Raw genomic sequence first — 23166 nt, 5'->3', positions numbered from 1 at the left:
ATAACACAAAGCCAGTTACATACCCCAGCGTCACAGCATTGCTGCCTGTGGAAATTCACCAACCCTGTTATTCAGTGTGCCTACTCCACTGATTAATTTTCCATTGACAGCAAAGCAAATACTGTGACAAAACAAGTTTTGCAAAATTATTATGTGATATGGACTCCACGGCAAAGGAAGGGAAATTAATTCTACAGTCCAGAGAAAGAGAAGCAGGGTGAATAGAGGTCCAGGGACCAACCAGAGTCTCTCGGTGAAGGGGACAAAGCACGCCACACAAGGGGAGGTTGGGGACCAGGACCCCCAAATGACTACTCTCTGCATCTGCTCAGAGGCAGAAGGAACACAGAATGCGTGTATATCTGCATTGTAATGAATGTGTATCATACAGCTTAACCTATAATTAAAATTTAGTGACTTAATCTGATGAAAATATCCACACAGCATTATGTAGGCAGGCATGTTTAAAAAAATATTTTAATAAGCATATTCAGAATGGCAGACAAGGAATGGGAGAAGGGAATTATTTTACAGTGCAAAATTACTATGCATAAATTTAAAAACATCTAATTTGTCATTTTAAGTGCCTATTTAAATATATGTCGAATACATTTTTAAAGCTCAACAGATCTGTGTTGAACTGAGTTGCAGATTCTGAACTCTATTTGCAACACATCAGGAAACAAAAAAAATACCATTCCAAATGATAGTAGTGCTCTGCAGGGCGTGGGAATGAGGCTGGGGTGGGGGGACTAATTAACTAGCAACAGACTTCCCAATGCAATTTGTCGAGAGCTCCAGAGTTCTGAATGCACTAAATCCTAAGCAAATTAAACTCAGGATATTACGAAGCATTTTTAAATAGTGCAATGACTTATCAAGTTATAGTGGCTGCATTATGAAGAACAAAGTACTATGCGGAATACCTGCATAACACAAATACAATGAAATATTACGAAAAGCTGAGCATCACATATTGTAATAATGGAATGTCTTTTGTTAGGCATATTTTTAGAAGATCAAGAAAAGCAAAATTTCCTAACACATGTACATGTGCGTATTTGCAAACATGCCTGAGAATTTACTTAAAACGTTCCTGTAATAATCGTTTGCAAGGACTTCACAATCCTGCAAATAAAACGCATCTTTTAAAAAATGTGAGAATGGCATCTCTAACATCGCAACAACTTAGAAAGCACAGCATCACTAATCTTTTAAAACATTTCTACAGACCATCTTTGACAAACAGCCAGGATACTTTGGATTCGTTGAACAAAAAATTATTCAGAAAATGGACTGTGACCATCTGCTAAAGCTACTGCCATTCTGGATAAAATTAATGTCTGAAGAGAAACAAACAGAAACAAAAAACTCTCACGCCTTTGGACACTTGTACCCCAAACTCCCGTTTACTTGGACATGCATGTAGCCACAGCGATGCATGTGATATGAAGTCAAATGTTGCAAAGTGCCTTTAACACTGTCTGGAAAAGTTGTTCACACTGGTGAAGGGAAGCAGTCTGGACAGCTACCAGGGAAATACTCGGTGGGGCAAGGTCTAAACGAGAACTGCTCAGTGCAAACCTCCACCCAAGTGCATTAGACAGCCAAGCCAGGAAAAACAAAACCACAGCAGATGTGCTCTAAAAAGGCATTGGCTCTTGGACCGATGACGGAAAATGAACGGGAAGAAGCATGTGGAGTACGCCTGTGTGAGGAAAACAGCAGAGTTAATAATCTTTTATAAAAGATGGATACAGGTTGGTCTATCAGCTGTATAAAACTACATTTTTTTAACAGGAATTTAACACTGAAAATAAAATGGCACGCTTACAAGGCTAGGCAGATGGATTCTGTCTGTCATCACACAGAGCAACGGTTATTGTTTATCCTCTTTTCATTTGGGGGGGGAGAAAAAACTATCAAATCTGAAAAACTGGACTATACCTGAATAAGATTCCAAACTTCATCACTGTCTCCTGATAAAGTCAACACTGCTGCCTGCCAACAGCTGCCTCTTGTGTGTGCCAATATCTAAATATCACTTGACCTTTTCCCTTCTATTCGATGCAAAAATGGGAAATTTTATAATGTGTATAAAAATAACTTAACAGGACTCTGGTCAGCATGATACATTTAAGCACTTAGAGCTGACATTAAACTTCTGTCCTCCTTAAGAAATAACTTTAAAAATCATAGGAAATGCAAAATAAACTGCAATCTCAGCATCATGCTTAATTTCTGACTTCTCAAATTATTTGTCCTTAAGTAGAAATCTGAAAAAACCAATTTTTACAATCCTTTATGAATGCTTTTTACCATCTGGATAAGAAATGACTCAGTTACTACACAAACACTTAAAAATTCATTAGAAAAATCTTAGCAAAATAAAATGAAAGCTGACAGACACAATATCAATTCCTCTCATAAAAGTTTACCAACTGTACAAGTTAAGAAAATTATACAAGCTTTTGTATTAAGAAAGGACAGCTCAGTCAAGACATATGTACTGTAAAAATCTTTCAAAGGCTACAAAGAATCTGGAAAAATACAGAATGTATTTCTTAAGCCCAGATAAGAATATGGAAAGACATCATTGATGTCAACAATTTTACATATACAAACCTGACTTGGTTTATTTTAAAATTTCTATATATAAAAAAATCATGCTAGCATAATTTTCAGGATTCATAAGGGTTTCCTTAATAATGATACTCAATTTGTATGGAGAGAAAAATGTATGTCATAGAGACATTTCAAGAAACTCAGAAAAATCGGTGTTAAACAGAAACTTGGACATGGTTTTTTCTATTCCTTCATCAGTCTAAGCAAGTATTAACCCTGCAGCGAAATGTTATGATTTAACACTTCATATGAGAAGGTACAGATATATCTGTAGTTCATTCAAATTTACTAATTTTTCAAGTATCCTTAAAAGGATCTTTTGATAGTTTTAGAGTAAAAAAAAAAAAAAAAAACCTAAAAAAGGCAGAATTATGAAATCTTATTTCCTAAAATTAACACTCCAAATTTTCCAAATGTAATCAACTGCTTCAAATAAATAAACTTTTTAAGGTAACCCATCAACCCTGAAAATTGTAGTCACACTAGAATTTACTCCAAAGAAAGTAAAATAGGTCTAAATTCAGTCATCTGTGTTGTCAAGGTCTTCAAATTTCCCATGTGAGACTGCTTCTTGGAAAAATTCAGAAGAACCTGGACTTTCTTTTCCATTGCTGTTCACCCTTCGCCTTTTGGCAGGTCTCTCACTTTTTTCATCAAAATCATTTTCACTCCTTGCAGTCACATGGGCAAGTTTTGGGTCAGAGGAAAGGTTATCTGTTTCGTAACCATTAGTGTCCATATCTGCGTGAAATGGTCTCTTGCTGCCTCCCGTTGGTCCATTAATGTGTAACCCTTCAGCTTTTACCTCTTCTTTGTTTAGTATTTCACCTGGTCCGTTGGATGACACCCCTAAGTGAGAAGAAACATAAATGAAACTGCTAATACAAGAAAGCTGAATCTGTAACTAGCATGGGACAGCTATTGTAGACCAGCTTTTCACCAAGGAAGCAAGGCATCAAGTCTGTCAGTACACACGGTTCTGAGTCCTTGCCCTTTTACTTACTAGCCGGGCGATCTCAGGTGAGTTATTCACCTTCCTGTGCCTCAGTTTAATTACACAGACAATAAGGACCACAGGGTTCTTGTGAGGAATAAGCTAATGCTGTGAAGAACTGAGCAGGGCATTTGCTAAAGGCATATCAGGTGTTGCGTGACAAGTAGCATTGGCTCCAGCAGTCTAAATAAACTGAATCAACAAGGAGAATTATGAATTATTCCGACTTAGCAAAAGGACTAAAACTCTCTAAAAGCATATAAAAGGAGAATCGGGGTTTTCTTATAGAAGCTTGAGTTTTCTACTGCCATATGAAGGCAAAAAGCCTTGACGTTTTTATTCTTAATGTAATCGATGAGAATTGTGGTTTAAATGATCACATGCTGTATTTGCCTAAGTAGATTTAAATAATCTATCGTCATTTAAAAAAATTAATGCTGCCCTGTCCAAGCACACCCTTGGAAGTGCTGAAAGTAAACACAAATTTCTCCACAACAAGTGAGGAAGGCAAAAAGCATGATGATTCTAATAAAATAAAATAAAAAGATCATGTTAGAACGGATTATAAAATGGAATTCAAATTTTGGTGAGAGGAAGGGAAAATACAGGAGACACCACTGAATAATCAAAATGTAATTGCCTGAGCCAGGTGAGGTGGCTCACATCTGTAGTCTCAGGTACTCAGGAGGCTTGAGCCCAGGAGTTCAAGACCAGCCTAAGCAACACAGTAAGACCTCATCTCCAAAAAAAACTAAGTTTTCTTGACCTGAATAATGTTCAGCATGAAGGATGAGCCTCAAATATTATATTTTGGTCTAAGAAAATATTTTATTTTCTCCAATTCAAAAATGTACTCTAACCATGGATGCATATGGGAATTATGCACTGTATGATCCTACAGGACCAGTTCTGTAAGAGCAAGTCCAAAAACCTAAGTGAGACCAACTGGGTCAAAAGTAACTACAAGATTTCAAGGCACTAACTAAAGTCCCACATAAAAAATACTGGGTTGGAAAGCTCCTTCCCAATTATTTTCTTATACTGTACATAACTGATATTTTCTTAGATTGTATATGACTGATGTGAATGGCTTCTGAGATACTGAATAATTTATAAACAACATCTGAGCATTCTTCTAGCCTAATGGCATGGTTCCATTAAATAGTTTAAAAAATGGGAAAAGGGCAAATGAAATGATTTGGTGTTAAGATGAGAAGAAAAAAACCGGAAGAGCAGCAGCGCAGTGCCACCGTCCGCCTCCCTGAGCTTCCATCCTCAGTCTCAAGGTCAGAGTCTCAGCATCTTACGTGACTCCAGGATGGATGTAGCTGGCATTAGACATCGTGTCGATGGACCATCTTGGACCAGAACACAGCTGCCGGGCCTGACCTAAGTTCTGCTTGGCTTATTCTTAGAGGGAGGCAGTGAGGGACCAGAGAGGGGTCAATGAAAGAACTAGCTCCATACACGACAGCAGCACCAAACGGTCAGAACAAGGGCCAGACCTTTCCTAGTGTTTCTCTTCCATTTTCTTCACGGGCACTTCTCTAACTCTCGCTCACCAGCTTCCCCCTAAGGGCGGGGGAACTTATTACTCTCTGCTTGGCAACTCTCTTACTTAATCAGAGTGGAAATCAAAACAGTTCTCCAGCTGGCCCTTATCATCATATCATCACTCAGTTACCTCTGCTCCTACCTACTGTATGCTTCAAACAGCCTTAAACACATTAGGAGGCCTTTGGCTTTTCTCTCACATAAAGAGAAAAGCAAATATTTCTGGTGAATATCAATTTCTTAAAGTCACTGTTGACAGTTTGCTTTATTAAAATTAGTTTTTGGTGACGTCAATAGGAATTCTTTCCAATTACTTTGTATTCTGTTAGTACATAGGTATGCTGATATTATGTATGTTTCATCCATTATTTGTCATTTTTACTTTCTGCTTTGGAAATTTAATAGAAACCCAAATGGAATTTCCTGAGCTACTGAAAGAAAAGTGTCCCTCGTTATGAAGACACGCAAGGCTTGTCTGGTTGCTTACCGTTTTGGTTACTGCTCACAGCGCCGCCGTCTTCCTTCTCAGACTGGCTGTTGCTGCTATTTGAGGCGGTTGGGGGAGGGGACGGTGCTCGGCTGGAAGCAGCACTTTCACTTTCATCCAGAAGACGATCCATGTAATCCCTTAGCAGTAAGCAAAAAAACAGTAATTATTTTCTTATATTAAAAAGCTGAAAATTGAAATTAGCTGAGGTTAACGTGAGAAGGCTTTATGAGCAAACACATCCTGATATTCACTTACATTCATTCTAGGGTCTCATCTATCATACGAGGATCTGAACATTTAAATGAAAAGCTGCTTCTGGTTTCATGTTTATAGGAAAAATGCAAAAAGGCCTTTGAAACTGACAAACTTTGGTGACCTACAGGAAGTTTTAAAACTCTGTAAACTGTAGACAAGTGCTCACAGTGGCCCAACGAAGCCTGAGGGCTGTCTAAGGGCAGAGACGTGGTGATGTCCAGCAGGAGTGCAGAAGAATGTCTCAACAGACACAGGTACTCCCTGAAAGACAAATGGGATCCTAGAAAGAACTGATCCCCTAAAGCTTCTGGACACCTTCTGCATTACAGCTCTGCAGATCTGAGCCATAACAAGCTAAGTTCCTGGGCCTATCTGCTGGCTTGATCCTGTAAGCATCTCATGAAAGGTGAGTTTGTTTCTTCTCCAAGTCGCTCCTGAGTTACACATTTGTGAGAGGAGGCACTGGGTTGGAGCTACAAAATCTGTGCTGGAGACTTGTGTCCCTAAGGTTTAGTATCTGTACCTATAAAATGTAGATCAAACCATACCTGTCCTATCTATCACACATGGTTGCTGTATTATATATGTACATGAAAATGTTTTATAACTATAAAGTATGACTAAATTACCAGAATAAAAGTCAGCATATTTCAACCTATGGGCTGGCCACCTGGTTTTTATAAATAAAGTTTTACTGGAACCCAGTCACACACCTCCCTTACACAGTATCTATGACTGCTTTTGTGTGACAATCACAGAACTGAGTAGTTATGACAGAGACCTTAAGGCCTTGGCCTCTGAGCCTAAAATATTTACTCTCCACCTCTTTACAGAAGTGTGCCAATACCTGCACTAGCATGTTCTTCTCCAAGGGCAGGGATTTTAGTCTGTTCTGTTGATGCTTGCACCACCAGTACCCAAGTTGTGCACAGCACAGAATAGAAGTGTATTAAAAAATTTATTTCCTTCACAGTAAGTATAATAGAAATCTTAAGACTAATCTGTTAGAATTTTGTGAGCAGGGTAAACACGAAACAGTGGGTGCTCTTTGGAATCTCCTGAAAGTCTGCGTTAACAGTCTACAACATACTGTTAGTTGTAGCCATGATCTCAACCTATAGGGTCGTCACTGTCCCCTGGGTTATGGGGATATAACAAATATAGGGATGTGGTCCCTGACTTCAAGAAGCTTCCAATAACCTGAGGCGTAAGATACATATCACAGAAACATATATGATGATGAGCTAATCAACGTTCTAGGCCTTACTTCCTCATCTGTAAATGGAGGCAATTAAACGCAGTGGTCTTTAAGACCTCTTCAGCTTCATGCTATTCATAATTACAGAACAATTACATATGAATATGAAGCACCCAGAAACAGAATTAAGTATTGAACTGCTATAACTGGAAACAAACCAGAAGAGTTTATCCCTGCTTACAGAAAATCACAATTTCTCCTCATTTGGAAAATAATGTGGAGTGTACTCACTGCTTGTCACCGAAAATGCAACACAGGTAACAGAGGAGTTTTAGGGGTAAAAAAGTTATGGTTCTTTTAGTTAAAAGAGAAAAAAACTACAAAAAAACCCAGAGGGGACTTGACGCCTGCGGAACCCTGGTACTCCTGCTTACGGAAAAAAACACACCTGTTTACATGCCAGGGAACCACTGTTAACTTTAAAGCTTGAGGAAAAATGATTCAGATTATTTTCAACTGTGGCTACTCCACCTATGGAATATTTAACCTTACGAAGAATCGTGGTTACAGATAAAAGTTTTCAAAAGCCATGAAGAGATTCTTAGAGAAACTAGAAGATTTGCTGGCACATCTCCACCTAAGCTGCTGAGCTTGACTTCACAGAGGACCAGCTAAGCCAGCTCACAGCACTGCCCTTGGTGACGCTTCTGAAAGAGGAAACTGGACGAACCATGGTCTAACGCAGCCTGGCAATTCTTATGTTCTTAGTGCTGTGATGACAGATTGACTGTAGTTTGTGTGTGAACATAATTTCTGAAACGGGTGAAAAAAATGAAAGATGTTACTACTGCTTTTCCTTATAGAATAGCTTGAAAACTGTGACTATTTTAAGATACACCCTGCAGATTAGATAGCTGTATCTAGTACATCGTTATGCTTGAACATTACCAATGAAAAAAAATTAACTAGAAATTTAATAACATAAAACAAGTAGGTAAAATTTAGAATACTGCTATATATGAAATTTCACTCCAGAAATCACACATTTTGAATAATGGTGGATGGTGTACACAGTCTTTTGAAATGACACGATTTCCAGGGGTCAACCAAACCCATTTGTTTCCTTTTAGATAGTTTTGTTTTGGGGCTTTAAAGCATTCGATCCCCCAAGGAAGTGATCAGCAGAGACACCTACAAATAAATCTGACCAAGAAACAGTTCAGCCTCGGAGTTTGAAAAGCACAATCAAATATACATAAAAGCACATCTTTCAAAAGCAGTTACTTGGTCAGCTTTGAGAATATCTTTACTGGTGCACATTGATCAAATCAAGTCACAGCTTTGCAAACTGGAGTCTCACTCTGTCACCCAGGATGGAGTGCAGTGGCATGATGGCGGCTACCGCAGCCTCGACCACTGGCTCAGGTGATCCTTCCACCTCAGCCTTCCAAGCAGTTGGAATTACAGGCACACGCCACCAGGTCCAGCTAATTTTTTAATTTATTTTAGAGACAAGGTTTCGTCATGTTGCCTAGGCTAGTCTTAAATTTTTGGGCTCAGGCAATCCTCTTGCCTCGGCCTCCCAAAGTGCGGAGAATATAGGTGTAAGCCGCTATGCTTAGCCAATTTTTATTCTGTAAACATTAGGGAATAATTAAGGATAGTATTGTAAAGCTAATTAATTATACCACAACAATTTGTTATCATTTTAAAGCAATTCATGAGAGACAAACGTTCAAAACTCTTTGTACTTAAGTAACAAGTTACCAGTGGTAGTGATGGAATGCTTCATTCCAAAACTAGGCCGAATGAGGCTAAGAGATTTAAGAGCATGGGACTGAGATTAGGCATGTCAGTCATTTTGCGTAAGAGTGGGTATGACACAGATAACAAGCCATATCTGTGTCACTGGGAGTAAACTAGAGTTGCATTACGAATTCTTAAATATTATGTCTATTAGAGGAAAAGATTCAGGAAAACCAGGAGATGGGAAATCACTATGTACAAACTGTTTACTCTATAAAAAGTTTATGACAAGAAATGAGATGCAATTTGACCTGATTTATTACACCCTGTGCTTTTTTCCTTTTGTATCATCTATATCCAAATCTTGTTTTGGTTCCTGGGGTCTAAAGTAGATAGGACAATGAAAAATACTAAAAACCTTTCCTCTTTAAAAAGCATCTACTGGGCATATGGTCCTATAGTTTTAGAAAAGATATTCTCTCGTAGTCTCACTGCTTTCAAAGTGTCGTAAGATTATTTTATAAGACACTGAAAAGTCCAAATGCCTTATAAAAATATGTCAATACATGGTAAATTTAAACTAATGTATATTCTTCTATAAAAGCAAGATCATAAAAATCATCATCCTCAAGAAAAAATCTAGAAAAGCTTAGCAAATAAATATATAGCACAAAGTAAAAAATTAACTCACGTTACACCAGGATGAAGATTATATTTCTTTTTTCCAAATCGTGTTTGCTGAGCAAAAAAATCGTAACGTTCAGATTTTTTCCACATGTAGTAGAATGCTACACATTCACCAACTGACCTTGTTCGCACCTATAAGAAACAAGAAAAATAATACACTGGCAACGGATCTTCAGATATTTAGCATTGTTTTTTAAAAGGCTACCATTATCCTTATTTACTATAAAAATATACTCCACTGCTGAAAATGTCTCGAAGTGGCATTCAGGTTAAAATAAATATTACAAACCGTTCCCAAATACTTTTTACTCACAGAGTACCTAGAAAGTCTACCTTCAAATTCCCTCTCAAAAAAATTATCTCACTACTCCCAACAGTAACCCAGTCTCAGGTATTTCCTTTCTAGAAAGTCTGAGGATATGCCATCATGAGCTGATGCTCTGGTTGCCAAGTCACTCTCGTGGCTTACTGTGCTGAACGGTTCCCCTCCCATCACACTCAACGCCTTATGGGGTTAATAAACGATGCTGACAAAATCCCTTTTTGCTACTTAGCCTGGAGAGCTGGTAAGGCTGTTGTATATAAATAAAATCCTGAGAGTTCGAAAGGAAAACAAGTATTTTAGATGCAAGATGACACTACTTATTTGCTAAAATTTCTGCTCTTGAAGTGAGTATCTCATAGCACTGATGGCACCTAAAGGACAACTGCTGATGACAACCTTCCTCATCCAACATGCATTTTTCCTTCTTCCCCTGTTTACACTTTACAACGCTGACCCACGGTACTCCGAGACAATCAGGGCTTTTTCTAAAGAACCATCCTCTCAAGTTCTTTTCTTGCCTCCTACAGAATCTTATTTCTGGACAGAGTCACGCCAAGTCAGTTGTTCTTTACTGAAAGTAAAAAACGAAAAGACATTTTGTTGCATGCAAAGTTAAAAAGCGTTCAGCAAAGTCAGTTCTCATAACAGAACTTAGGATTAAGATCTGAACTTTAATTCTAGGTGTAAAAAAAAATTTTTTTTTTTAATGTTGTCACTGACCCATTCTTCCCCTTCTTAAAAAACTACTATTCTTAGCCGGGCTCGGTGGCTCAGCCTGTAATCCCACGCCTTTGGGAGGCTGAGGTGAGTGGATTGCCTGAGCCCGCAGGTTCGAGACCCGCCTGGGCAGCGAGACCTCATCTCTACAATAAATCAAAAAATCAGCCGGGCGTGACAGCACATGCCTGTAATTCTGGCTACTTGGAAGGCTGAGGCGGAAGGATCGCCGGAGCCCAGCAGGTCGAGGCTGCGGTGGCCTGAAGCAGCCACTGCACTCCAGTCTGGGCAACAGAGTGAGACTCCAACTCAAAACAAAAACAAAAACAAAAACTACTATTCTTATTTCACAATAGCAACTAGTATATTCTATATAGGTGGGTAACGTCTATCCTATAACATGAAAACATCACTACTTCAAATATTTATGAGAAATCGAGGTCATACCTGTAATATTTGTTAGGCTTTTTTGGCTTACAGTTTCAAGTCAACCTAATAAGTTCTTCTTCCATACAAAGAAAAAATCGTATTGGAGGCTACTGATGTTAGTTTAGTTACATCAGCTATCACTCCAGGGGTCATCCAGCACTGTTTGGATATGACTATGTGAATTCAAGTAGGAATGCCAGAAAACTCCTATCCAAAATATCATCCCTTTTAACCATGAAATGATGCATTTAAGAAAAAAAACCAGAAACATACGTGACCAGTTGCATAATGTATTTCTTTTCTTGAGTGTTGACTATATTTGAGGTTATCTGACGATCTGGACACAACGTTAGGGGAATACATTTTTGAAGCCAATTACATTGTCTTCTAAGCTATCCTAAATTCTAAACTCAAAATTTATCTTTTATTAGTTACATCCAATGCAACAAAATAATTGAGAACAAACTAGTTAATACACAACAAAATGAAGAAAATTTGGCTCACTGAAGTTGTAACTATTTTACTTATTAGACATAAACTAGAAGATGTTAAATACATGTTGGGAAGAAACCAACAGGACACTATCCAATCAAATCCACAAATACCAAAGAGAGAGAGGGAGTAAAAGACTATATGGAGCCCCGAACATAAGCCCAGATACTTCAACACCATCCTGGAAAAGCCTCCACACAACACTCGGATGCTATCTTTAAAAGGAAACATGTGAAGTCAAGATCCTTGTCTTTTGTATTTACTAAAAATAATATGATAATCATAAACCCAGGAATTAATTTCCTACATTCAAGCTGAGATTTTAATTCTACCTGTCCTAATCTGTTGTTAGTGTTTTTATTCTATATAATTATGTGGTTACTCTTAAAAATCCTACCTGATTGCTGCTGTAAGAATTAAACCCCCAAACATATCTGTAAGTAATTATAAAGTTATTTGGAATATAAACTGTATGACTGACATTATCAATATGGAATGATAAGTGATCATGTTAAATAAAAATGTAAAATTATGATAATTGTAATACTGTATAATAAAGATGACCTACTGAGATAGATGCTTCTGGAAAATTACGTTAAATCTTGATTAAAACCAAATACAATCTTAAGTATCTGATTTTAGACCACTCAGGACTTAAGTAAAGGTAATACATATTTTAATCATACATAATGCCATGTTTAAAGGTGCTTTAAAGTTAGAAAATTATTTTAAGGACCCTCCTTAAAACATCTTATCAGAGATGGTGGAAAACAGCTATAAATAATGGTACTGCACATACACATCCCACCTGGAAGTTAATTAACATATTTGTAAATAAGTACAATACTTAAAACACTTCCAATATAAGGCACCAAAAACAGTTACCTGGCAAATACGTTAGGCAGTCTAGGCATGCTTATTATAATTTGCTAAAAACCATACGATCACAAAACCTTTTGCACTAGAAAATACAGCAAATTAATATCCATGACCATTTAAGTTGTTTAACTAAGTTTCTTTCTGTAAAAAAGAGAACATACATCATTACTTACTTTATTAGCCTGAATCAAATGAAAATCCTTTCCATAGGCCTTCAGCCCTTGTTCAAAATTTCTACACTCTTCCTCTGTCCAAACAGATAATTCCTCTGACAAAATGAGGGAACAAACTGTTAAGCAATATTCCCCCAAATGTTGCGTATAAAAACCAAACTGCAAATAAAAATGTAACTTTCTGGTAAAAATGAGGAAGCATTTTACTCCTGAGCTCCATTACTAACTGTTGCAAGAGATAAAGTGATGAAAGTCCTGACTTTGTAAGATTTTGAATAATCTGATCCCTACCTCTCTGGCCTCAACTTGGGCCACTTTCTTCCTAATTCCTCATGATCCAATTATATCTGCTACCTTTCAGTTCTTAAATTTGCTATGTTCTTTCTTACTCCAGACTTCGTGTCCTGGGCATCTCCTTTGCTTGGCAATATTTCCTGCCTCCTAGCTCGCCTCCTTTCACTGAGATAATTCTCTTATACCTCAACATAAACATCACTTCGTTTTGGAAGTCTCCCCGGGAAGCTCCACCCTTTACCGTAACTAGGTTAAGTCCTACTGCAGTAGGCTTAAATAGCATCCTCTAATTCTTCCCCTTGGAAGAATCTGTCGCAACTAGTTTTCAGTCTCTCTACCGAGGCTCTACACACCTTGAGAGAAGGGACTTTGTTTATGGTTATTTCCTCAGAACTTAGAAGGTCCTCAAATTTTTGTCGAATGAATAAATATATCTGATTTATTACTTAATTATATATAAGCAGTACTCTTGGTGAAGGGGGCGGAAATCAGTTTAGAGTAAAAAACAAAAACCTGGGCCGGGCTCGGTGGCTCAGCCTGTAATCCCGCGCCTTTGGAGGCTGAGGTGAGTGGATTGCCTGAGTCCGTGGGTTCGAGACCCGCCTGGGAAGCAAGACCTTATCTCTACAATAAATCAAAAAATCAGCCTGGCGTGGTAGTGCATGCCTGTAATTCCGGCTACTTGGAAGGCTGAGGCGGAAGGATCGCCGGAGCCCAGCAGGTCGAGGCTGCAGTGGTCGGGAGCGGCCACTGCACTCCTGTCTGGGCAACAGAATGAGACTCCAACTCAAAAAAAAAAAAAAAAAAAGGAAAAACCTGGATTTTAGTTATGGCTTCACTGTTGAATTTTGTTTGCCTCAGTAAAGTTACTTTAGAGACCTCGGTCTCATCAGTTTTAAAGTAAAGGTAGTATCTGCCAGAGTACTTAATTCACAGGGCAATTATCAAGATCAAATAAAATATTTATTCATAAGTGTGTCTTGAAAGTATGAGGCAGTAGGTATTTTTACTTAAATGGTCTCACTTTTCCATAAAGAAGGAAGAGACAGCCTTAACCCCATTCCCCATAATGCCCTATACAATACTTGGTATTCTGTAAATATTCACCAAACTCAGGAAGTTCAGCATTACTAAGCTTAAGATATATCTAGGTAACCTGAAGAGCTTAATTTTAAAATGTTTGCCAAATAATGAAATAAGAAATATTCATGCTTACCTCTAGCTGCTTTTACATTAAATCTTAATCTTCTCAATGCTTCTTCTGTATCAAAATTGCACTTAACCAATTCATACAAAGCCTAGAAAAAGAAAAAGTTTCATCCAGTATTTGACTTGGACTATGAACAGTTCAATGCTACAATTTCTTAAGAGAGTGAAAGTCTTTCAAAATCTGAGTGTTTGTTTTTATCCTTTCTGGAGGGTAATTTTAGTGAGTGCAATATATAAAACACCAAGAAACAACAAACATAAATTCAATCCTGATAATTAACTACCTTTAAATATGTACAAAGGACGTATGTAAATACTCTGACGTGGTAGCAATAGTACCCCAAGAATTTAAAATCATAAGAAATTATTTTGTGTAAACCACAATCCCTTCTTTGTGGTTTTTGGAGATTCTTATTAAAATTATTTTAAACAAGTCAGAAAAGAAAAACAATGATTAAAAAGGTAAAAAACATAATGCTGTTTATTAGGTTCATGTTAGGCACTTGTCATTATCCCAAATACATATCCACAGATTCTCAAGGGATAGCTGAAGGAATTTTTAAAAGTCTAATAAAAAATATGAACAGACAAAATGAAACATCAAGGTTTTTGTTTTATTTGAGCTGAAGCTGTACCAATGAAATGAGTATAGTAACAACAGATATCTTATACCAATTATAACCTCATATTCTGTCAACAATGCTACAGAAATTTTGGTGACTGAATAACAGCACAACAGCATTTACTTATAAATGTGTTCACTTAATTTATTTTGGGAAAATTCCAGCAGCTGTTTCTTATTCACATACCTGTTCATTGTCTTTTATGTGAGATCCCTCAGGAATTGCTTCTACTCCTTTCTCATCACCTGTTCTTCTAGATGCATCCTTAAGAAATACAATCACTTTATCTTCTGGTAAGTACTCAGGGTCCCATAGGAGCTGATCATCATTTTCATATACTAAATTAGCAAAACATAAAGTTTAAAAAAATTGCCAAACACTGAGAGAGAGTGTGCTAAAACGTATCACTCAACAAATAACCCACACTCAGAGCCAAATGTTGAAAGCTAAGAGGCAAACTGAGGTTCCACTACTTGCTCGCCTCTTTCCTGGGTAGTCCTTACAGCCTATGTGAATTCAGCAATCTCAAGGAGAGGAGGCGTCACCTGATGCCCTGTGCAGGTGTAGGCCTACTCAATCCTGAGTTTACCAAGTTTCAAGCTTTCTTGGCTTGAATACCGCCTCCACTGCTTATTACCTGTATGACCTTGAGGAAATCCCTTTTCTGCTGTGTCATCTGTGAAATGAGAACAATAACTCTACCACAAAGAGTTGTGAGATTTAAAGCCCTTGATAACAGTTCTGGCCTATATTAAGGCTCAATGGATGTTAGCTGCAATTATTATTTTTTGAAAATGTGTCTAGAATGCTTTAAATGATTATAGTGTGTATAAATCGTTTTCATAAAAACTAAAGTCATGGCTTTAAAAAAAAAAGCATTTACATCTCATCATAATTTCCATTAGAAAAAGATTAAAGTCCAAATCTTACCAGAATTTAAAAAGTGAAGGAAAGGAAGACAAGACCACGAAAACAGATATCACAAGACAGGCAAAACACTGAGAAAGTGGCATCACAACAGCTCAAGGAACAAAGTGCTTCCAAGAATGGCTTCAAAGAATGGTTCAATACTGCTGAGTGACCGGGATGGAAACTGAGAAAGGTACTCTAGATTTTAAAAACAAGAGGTGAATGCTCTAGGAATCACTTCTGTGCAGAGATGAAAGCAAAGCTGGCTAGGGGTGGTGGATCGAGCCTATAATCCCAGCACTTCGGGAGGCTGAGAAGACTGCCTGAGTCTAGGGGTTCAAGACCAGCCTGGGCAACTTGGTGAGACCTCGTCTCTATGATAAATCAAAAAAAAGTAGCCAGGCGTGGTGGCACGCACCTGTAGTTCCAGCTACTTGGAAGGCTGAGGCCGAATGATCGCCTGAGCCCAGCAGGTCGAGGCTGCAGTGGCTGTGAGGGTGCCACTGCACTCCAGCCTGTGTGATGGAGTGAGACTCCAACTCAACAAGAGGAAAGAAAGCAGAAGGTGAACAGGAAAGAGTTGAAGAGTAAATGGAAAGCAAAGAAATAAAGCAGGAAACTCTTGAGAAGTTTGGTTATGAGGGTGGAGATGGTACAGCAAGTAGTAAGTTTTTATGTTATTTTTTGTTTCTTTTAAAGACAGGAGACATTTAAATGCCAACAGGAAAGAGCCCACTTGAGAAAGACTTTAACAGTCAAAGAGTAACTGACGATATCAGTTTTTTATGTTAAGAAATTAACAACTAATTACACATCTCTCATGTACCAGGCAATGTATTAAATGATGTCACATAAATTACCTTGTCCCTCACCCACACACTTTAAAACTTGCTTCTACCTTTCCATTTCCCACAAATACTTCTTTTATTTATTTATTTATTTGTTTGTTTGTTTGTTTTTGACATCCAGGCTGGAGTGCAGTGACATGATCATGGTTCACTGCACCTCAACCTCTTGGGCTCAAGTGATCCTCCTGCCTCAGCCTCCCAGGGTAGCTAAGACAACAGGCATGCAACAACCACACCTGGCTAATTTTTAAAGTTTTCTGAAGAGATGAGGTCTTGTTATGTTGCCTAGATGGTCTTGAACTTCTGGGCTCAAATACCACAGTTTTCCAGGTACTGTGATTATAGGCATGAACCACCACTGTGGCTGGCCCAGATACCTTTCTTTAAAATACAGCTCAGAGGACAATATCTAGACATTTTCCCTTAAAAAATATCATTCCTTTTCTAGTGAACTCCTGCTGGTACAATCCTAGTTAAGCTCTAAATTATAAACACTAACATGATAAAGTAAATCTGAGTATACTGCTATAGATTCTTTTCTCTGCTCAGTCTCTGTCCTCCAAAGGGAACAAACCACACAAAAGGCCACCCAAGGAAACCCTGCTTCAAGACAGGAAGGAGAGTTGGGCTCGGTGGCTCAGCCTGTAATCCCGCGCCTTTGGGAGGCTGAGGTGAGTGGATTGCCTGAGGCCGCGGGTTCGAGACCCGCCTGGGCAGGCGAGACCTCATCTCTACAATAAAATAAAAAAATTAGCCAGGCGTGGTAGCGTGCGCCTGTAATTCCGGCTACTTGGAAGGCTGAGGCGGAAGGATCACCGGAGCCCAGCAAGTTGAGGCTGCGGTGGCCGGGAGCGGCCATTGCACTCCAGTCTGGGCGACAGAGTGAGACTACAACTCAAAAAAAAAAAAAAAAAGAGAGGAAGGAAGGTGGGTGGACTCAAGTTCCAAGTGTCCTTCCAGTGAGACCCTCCACGTGGGCCTATGGAACAGTACAAACTACCTGAGAGGTATTTCTATAGTTGCTACCAATATGCTGGAAGTCCTGGGTAGCCACGGGGTACAGAGATGTCCTTACTTAAGCCGAGTAGACAACCATGACCGGATGGTACCAAATGACAAGTCAGACTCCCTGGAACTGTGGCTGGTTAGACAGGTCATTAGCCCTCATTATTTTATTAACCTCAGAATAATACAACAGTTCATTTTATGCAATTATAATATAACCTCAATAATGATTCTAAGGTAAGAACAATTAGCGTTTCCACAAAGAATAAGCCACTCTGCCTTCACTGGTTCCAGACAGATACCAATGATTTTCCAGTTAAGCTTATACTCTAGCTTCTAGCTGCAAGCTTGGCAAAAGTTGCTTTTTCTTTTTTTAAGGGTCTCACTACATTGCCCAGGCTGGAGTGCAGGCATGATCAGTAATGCCCTGGAGCCCCTGGGCTCAAGTGATCCTCCTGCCTCAGTCATCCCAGTAGCTGGCACTACAGGCACACACTACTGTGCCCAGTGGCAACAGCTGTTTTTAATTAAATGTCTATTATACTGAGAGCATCAGAAATTCAGAAGAACTCCATTATTACAATAAACCATATTAAAAAACAAAAGAGAAATAACATCTACATACACAATACAAAGGAAAAGGACCAAAAATGGAAATAGAAAAAATTACTTATTCGAATTAAGTGACAAGAACATGCCGGGTTCTGAAAGATTGCAATCACTGAAATGCAATGAAATCTTCTGAAACTACTTCATTCTAAATCAATTCCAACACTAAATATCAGAACTTTAAAAAAGCAATCACAAATACATCCACCTCAATATCACTGGTAGGTATAACTTGTACGTAATTTATAAAAAAGTAAAGGCAACCAGAAAGCAGTTCACGCATATGTTAACACTGGCTGGCTGATGCGCCTCTGGAGTGTCTTGTTAAAGCATAAATCTGGATCAGCAGGCAGAGAGAGAACCTAGAACCTACATTTCTCACTAACTCACAGGATAACATGACAGTGCTAGTCTACGGACCAAACTGAGTAGAAAAACACTGACAGATCTCATTCTAGCTCTCTTATGATGCAGATTACAACTTTAAAAATCAAAAGCAATAAAAAGTTATGCCTGTCAAATAAACAAAATGAGCTATCAAAATACTTTGATAAAGTCCACTGTAGTTGAGGGGAAGGAGACAGCGTTTAAGAAGTGGGAGAAAGTTATTAGGTATTCTGACTAGAGAAAAAAAAAAACGATGTAGAAAGCTGAGAGACCACCACCACAAAACAATAAAGAAAATTCTGCAAGTTGAGAAATCGTCAATGAAAAAAATGTCTGGTTTTATTTTTCAGCTGGAGCCTTACTCCGCTGCCCAGGCTGGAGTGCAGTGGCACCTCATAGCCAGCCCAGCGTCGTCGATCCGCTGGGCTCTGACGATCCTTCCACCTCAGCCTTCCAAGTAGTCAAAACCATAGGTGCATGCTACCACACCCAGCTAAGTTTTTGATTTATTGTAGAGATGACATCTCACCAAGTTGCCTGGGCTGATCTCAAACCCCTGGATTCAGGCAATCCTCTCACCCTGGCCTCCCAAAGGGTTGGGATTACAGGCTTGAGTCACTGCGCCAGGCCGAATAAACGTCTATTAACTGCCAGTTTCACTTTTTAAAAAAAGTGTTATTCCATTTGTCGAAGTAAAAATTCTATCAGCACTAAGATATAATAATGGGGTTTGAAACAGATATCATTATATTCCTAAAAGGTCACTGTGATTAATGACATGGCCTTTTAAGTTGAGTTTTTTCCTATTCACGTATTAAACAAACTGCCTGTTTCAACAATACTATTACCAACTAAGGGTACTACATTTGTTCATTTTTTTCAGTAAGTTTCTTAACAACTAAAAATAATTTGTCAAATGTTCATTAGAAACAATTTGCATGGACCTTAACTATTGACTGCTTAATGAGTCCTACCCATCTAGAATTTTTGTCATGTGAGTATGAAAACGTGCCTGGGAATGCGGTTACTTGCTTCTCCTTTCCCTTGACCTTTTTTCTCCCCTAGCTAGCCCATCTAATTATTAGTTTATCTAATCCAAGGTTCTCAATCTTGGCATTACTGCCATCTTTGGCCAGATAATTCTGAGTGGTGGGGGCTGTCCTATGCACTGTAGGTTTATACCATTCTGTACCTGGTTTTATCACAATACCACAGTGCTCACTCTGTTTAGTAAATGGGAAAAACATTAACATACAAATGTAACTCCGAAGTAGAATGTTTTGCATCTGCCCAGCACTGCTGTGGAAATTAAACCCTTTTTCTCACATGGTCTGAGTGGGAATAACAGTACCTCTGCAGATCGAGAAATAGGTAAATGAGCCAGGGCAAGCCAGAGTACTATTCGTCTCTGGTCACAGTGACGACTGCTGGCTGAATCAACAGGAGTTTTCTCTAGGACTTTTGCTAGAGCTCTGCAGGATGAGGAAATTCTCATTTTTGCTGGTTCTCTAGCCAAAAGGACAGTGTAACGTGTAAGCCAAGAGCTCCTAGTGGCCATCTTAGCTTGTGTGACAATAAAGGAGAGAAGGGAGGAACACTTGATATCCTCTTAAAAATATGTGAAGCCAGACCGCACAGATTTCCAGTAAGCAATCCAGTATTCTACTTAAACTAACTGAATTAAGTTTTGTCATCTGCAGGCAGAAGAGCATCAACTGATGCTTCTGAAAATCTCATTAATAATAGCTAAATATAATGGATGGCATCAATCACCTATTGAATATTAATGTCACTTACTGAGAACTTACTATGTGCCAGGCACTATGCTAAATGTTATACATACAAATATCTTCTATACATGTAATCTTAACAACAGCTCTGAAAATAAATGCTAGTATTGTTATTTGACATACAGAAAGAAAAAGTAATGTACCCGAGGGTCGAATGCCTGGGTAACGATTCAAGATAAATGATTCCGTATCAGTTCAGTTACCACCATTCTGCTCCCACTCACCTATTAACTCAGGCACCAAATGTTTACTAAGTGTCGATGTGACAAGGAGCAAACTAGTTAATATTAAGGATACAAAAATCAGTAAACATATGTAAGTGGTTAAAATACACCGTGTTAAGCATAAATGACAATTTGCAAATTGGAGAAAATGTTAATAAGCAAGTAGCTAAGAGCACTGTGTAACCAAAATAGATACAGGTTCAAAAGAGCATGCCTGGAATGTTACTGCAACTAACAAATATTGTTTATTTAGTTGTCTGAATTAGAAGTGATAACCGAAGAGGAATATATAATCTGCATGAAGCCTAGCAAAAAAGCAATCGGATGATAGAGAGAAAAAAACTGTCAATATACGTCCAGGATACTCAGTTAAGACAGTTTTCTAATATCAATGAAAATGAGAATGTTGATATATCTGTTAAGTAAGCTCTGCAATAACAGTATCTGGATATCTTAGTTTAGTGGCATTTTCATTAAAAAGTCTGTGCTTATCAAACTGATGGAAAATATCCTGTGGAATTTTTTCCATAAGAATGCACTAGTCAGGCACGGTGGCTTACACCTGTATTCCAGCTCCTTGGAAGGCTGAGGCAGAAGGATTGTTAAGGCTGCAGTGGCCATAAGCATGCCACTGCACTTTAGCCTGGGCGACAGAGTGAGACTCTGACTCAAAAAAGAAAAAAAGAATGCGCTTATCAGCACTATCCTTTGACAAGTTTTATTTCCAACAGTATGGTTTACACAAAAGTTTCACAAGCTTGGCATATGCACACATGGTATCCTAAGTGGAGAAAAATTCTGTGTATCTTGACCAAAGTCTGAACTTCCAGGACTGAAGGTCATGTATCACAACTATTTCCCCCAAAGCAATGTTACCCTGCTAAGTCTAGTCGGATCCTCTTTACATAATCTATCAAGCTTAATTTCTCAAAATGAGAAAGCTGCACTTTTTCCTGAAAAAAGGTCCGTATGTATAATTGTTTTTTAAAATCATGTTAAAATTGAAAACATCAAGCCAGAATTTAAAACATCAAAAAAATCCAAGATTTTGATCATTACTCATTGTTGATATTTGACAATACAAACATTAAAATAAAAAAATAAAATATTAAGAGAAAATTAAAACTATCATTAGCTGTAATATAAAAACTTCAAAGATGTTTCCTATCCTTCTACTAAATATAATATTTTCAAAGACAGGCTTACTATCTTTCATAGTCAACACTTAAAAGAAATTTAATGAAAAGACGCAAATGTCTTTCATTTCTTCATTTATTTTCAGAAAGAAAGCAGTCGATGGTGAACATGTACTAACCATTATGTAACATATAAGCATGCAATTTAAATTTCAATTACAAAAATAAATATAAAAGCCAGAGAATCACTTATTCTTGCACACAATTACAATGTGTTCCCAGAACATATGCACAGAATTTCAATATATAAAAAGGTCACTCTATATTGATATCTTCAATGTTCTCATATATTACAGGAATTACCTTGAAAAGTAAATGCAAACTGTTAAACACTTAAATTACATATTAAAACATTTTGCTGGCCAGGCATGGTGGTGCACGCATATAATCCCAGGACTTTGTGAGGCAGAGGAAAGAGGACTGCCTGAGTCCATGGGTTCAAGGAGCCTGGGCAACATGGCGAGACCTCGTCTCTACAATAAATCAAAAAATTAGCCAGGTGTGGTAGCACATGCCTGTGGTTCCAGCTACTTGGAAGTCTGAGGCAGAAGGATCGCCTGAGACCAGCAGGTCTCAAGGCTGCAGTGGTTGTGAGTGTGCCACTGCACTCCAGCCTGGACGACAGTAAGACTCCAACTCAAAAAACAAAAAAAACACAACAACCAAAAAACCCATTTTGCTGTCACAAAAATGTACTGGCCTGTGATGTGGTTCCCTTGACTACTCTGATATGCTGTGCCTGGAGAGCAGGTGCATACTTAGAATACAAAGTAAGTTTTTGTAGAGAATACTAAACCACACATAAGCAACAGAAGACTTCTATAACTCCAAAGAGTTCTGCATATGTAAAGTTAAAATGTAGAGAAGAAAGCTAAAATAAAAGAAATGAAGAAAGATTCCTAGCTTTGAGTGATGTCACATTGCACATGAACTCATTAAAAAACACACAGGCACATCATTCTAATCTGAGACTCTAAAAAAACTTCAACTATTTTATGTTATTGGAAGTATGACTTACCTTAGAGACTTTTAATAAAGCAATGGAAAAAAACATGTAAAATTTAAGTATTCAAGTTGTTTGCCCGAATTATTTTAAAAACACAAATATAAAAGTACTTCAATTTAATAATACTAAAAGCCTCAGAAGCAAATAAGCTTTTTTTAAAATATCAGTTGTTTACTTTCAAGTTTGTTTTTAAAGCTTTTACTGGTATAAAATAATCTGCTTTTAAAAACTAAATTATAAAGCCTAGAAAAAAGGGTAAACCTCAGAGTATTTAAAATATGGAGGGGAAAGATACAGTTGGACATTTTAAGTCACCTAAAAAAAAAAAAAAAAAGCAAGCATGTTTTCATTTTGTTGGCAAGACTTCTAAGAACAAAACCTGAAAAATACTAAACATATTTCTTCTTACAGAAATAGTGCAAAGTTTTCTTTCATAAACCAATGGAATCCCCAAGTAGGCTGTCATGTTATCACATTTTATGTAAAATTAAAAAGTTTATCA

At 37.9% G+C, this 23166-nt stretch overlaps 1 protein-coding gene across 4 annotated transcripts in view; it reads right to left on the bottom strand.

Annotated features, from left to right (window-relative positions):
• Positions 1 to 460: 460 nt before the first annotated feature.
• MIER1 (MIER1 transcriptional regulator) overlaps positions 461 to 23166 on the bottom strand; it is a 61534-nt gene continuing 38828 nt past the window's right edge. For 3 of the 4 annotated variants that reach the window (XM_008072207.1, XM_021706009.1, XM_008072208.1), the window contains 6 exons: positions 14877 to 15028; positions 14075 to 14156; positions 12565 to 12659; positions 9554 to 9681; positions 5661 to 5800; positions 2347 to 3474 (listed from right to left, as the gene is read on the bottom strand). In XM_008072207.1, coding sequence (XP_008070398.1) covers positions 3146 to 3474; positions 5661 to 5800; positions 9554 to 9681; positions 12565 to 12659; positions 14075 to 14156; positions 14877 to 15028 — 926 coding nt within the window. In that variant the 3' untranslated portion in view covers positions 2347 to 3145. Of the gene's footprint in view, positions 1709 to 2346; positions 3475 to 5660; positions 5801 to 9553; positions 9682 to 12564; positions 12660 to 14074; positions 14157 to 14876; positions 15029 to 23166 lie in introns of those variants that run through there. The other variant, XM_021706010.1, reaches the window with a different exon arrangement.

The sequence above is a fragment of the Carlito syrichta genome, unplaced genomic scaffold (genome assembly GCF_000164805.1).
Source record: "Carlito syrichta isolate Samal-C Ts95f unplaced genomic scaffold, Tarsius_syrichta-2.0.1 Scaffold314875, whole genome shotgun sequence".
NCBI classification, from domain to species: Eukaryota; Metazoa; Chordata; class Mammalia; order Primates; family Tarsiidae; genus Carlito; species Carlito syrichta.
This window is presented reverse-complemented; position numbering and strand designations above follow the sequence as displayed.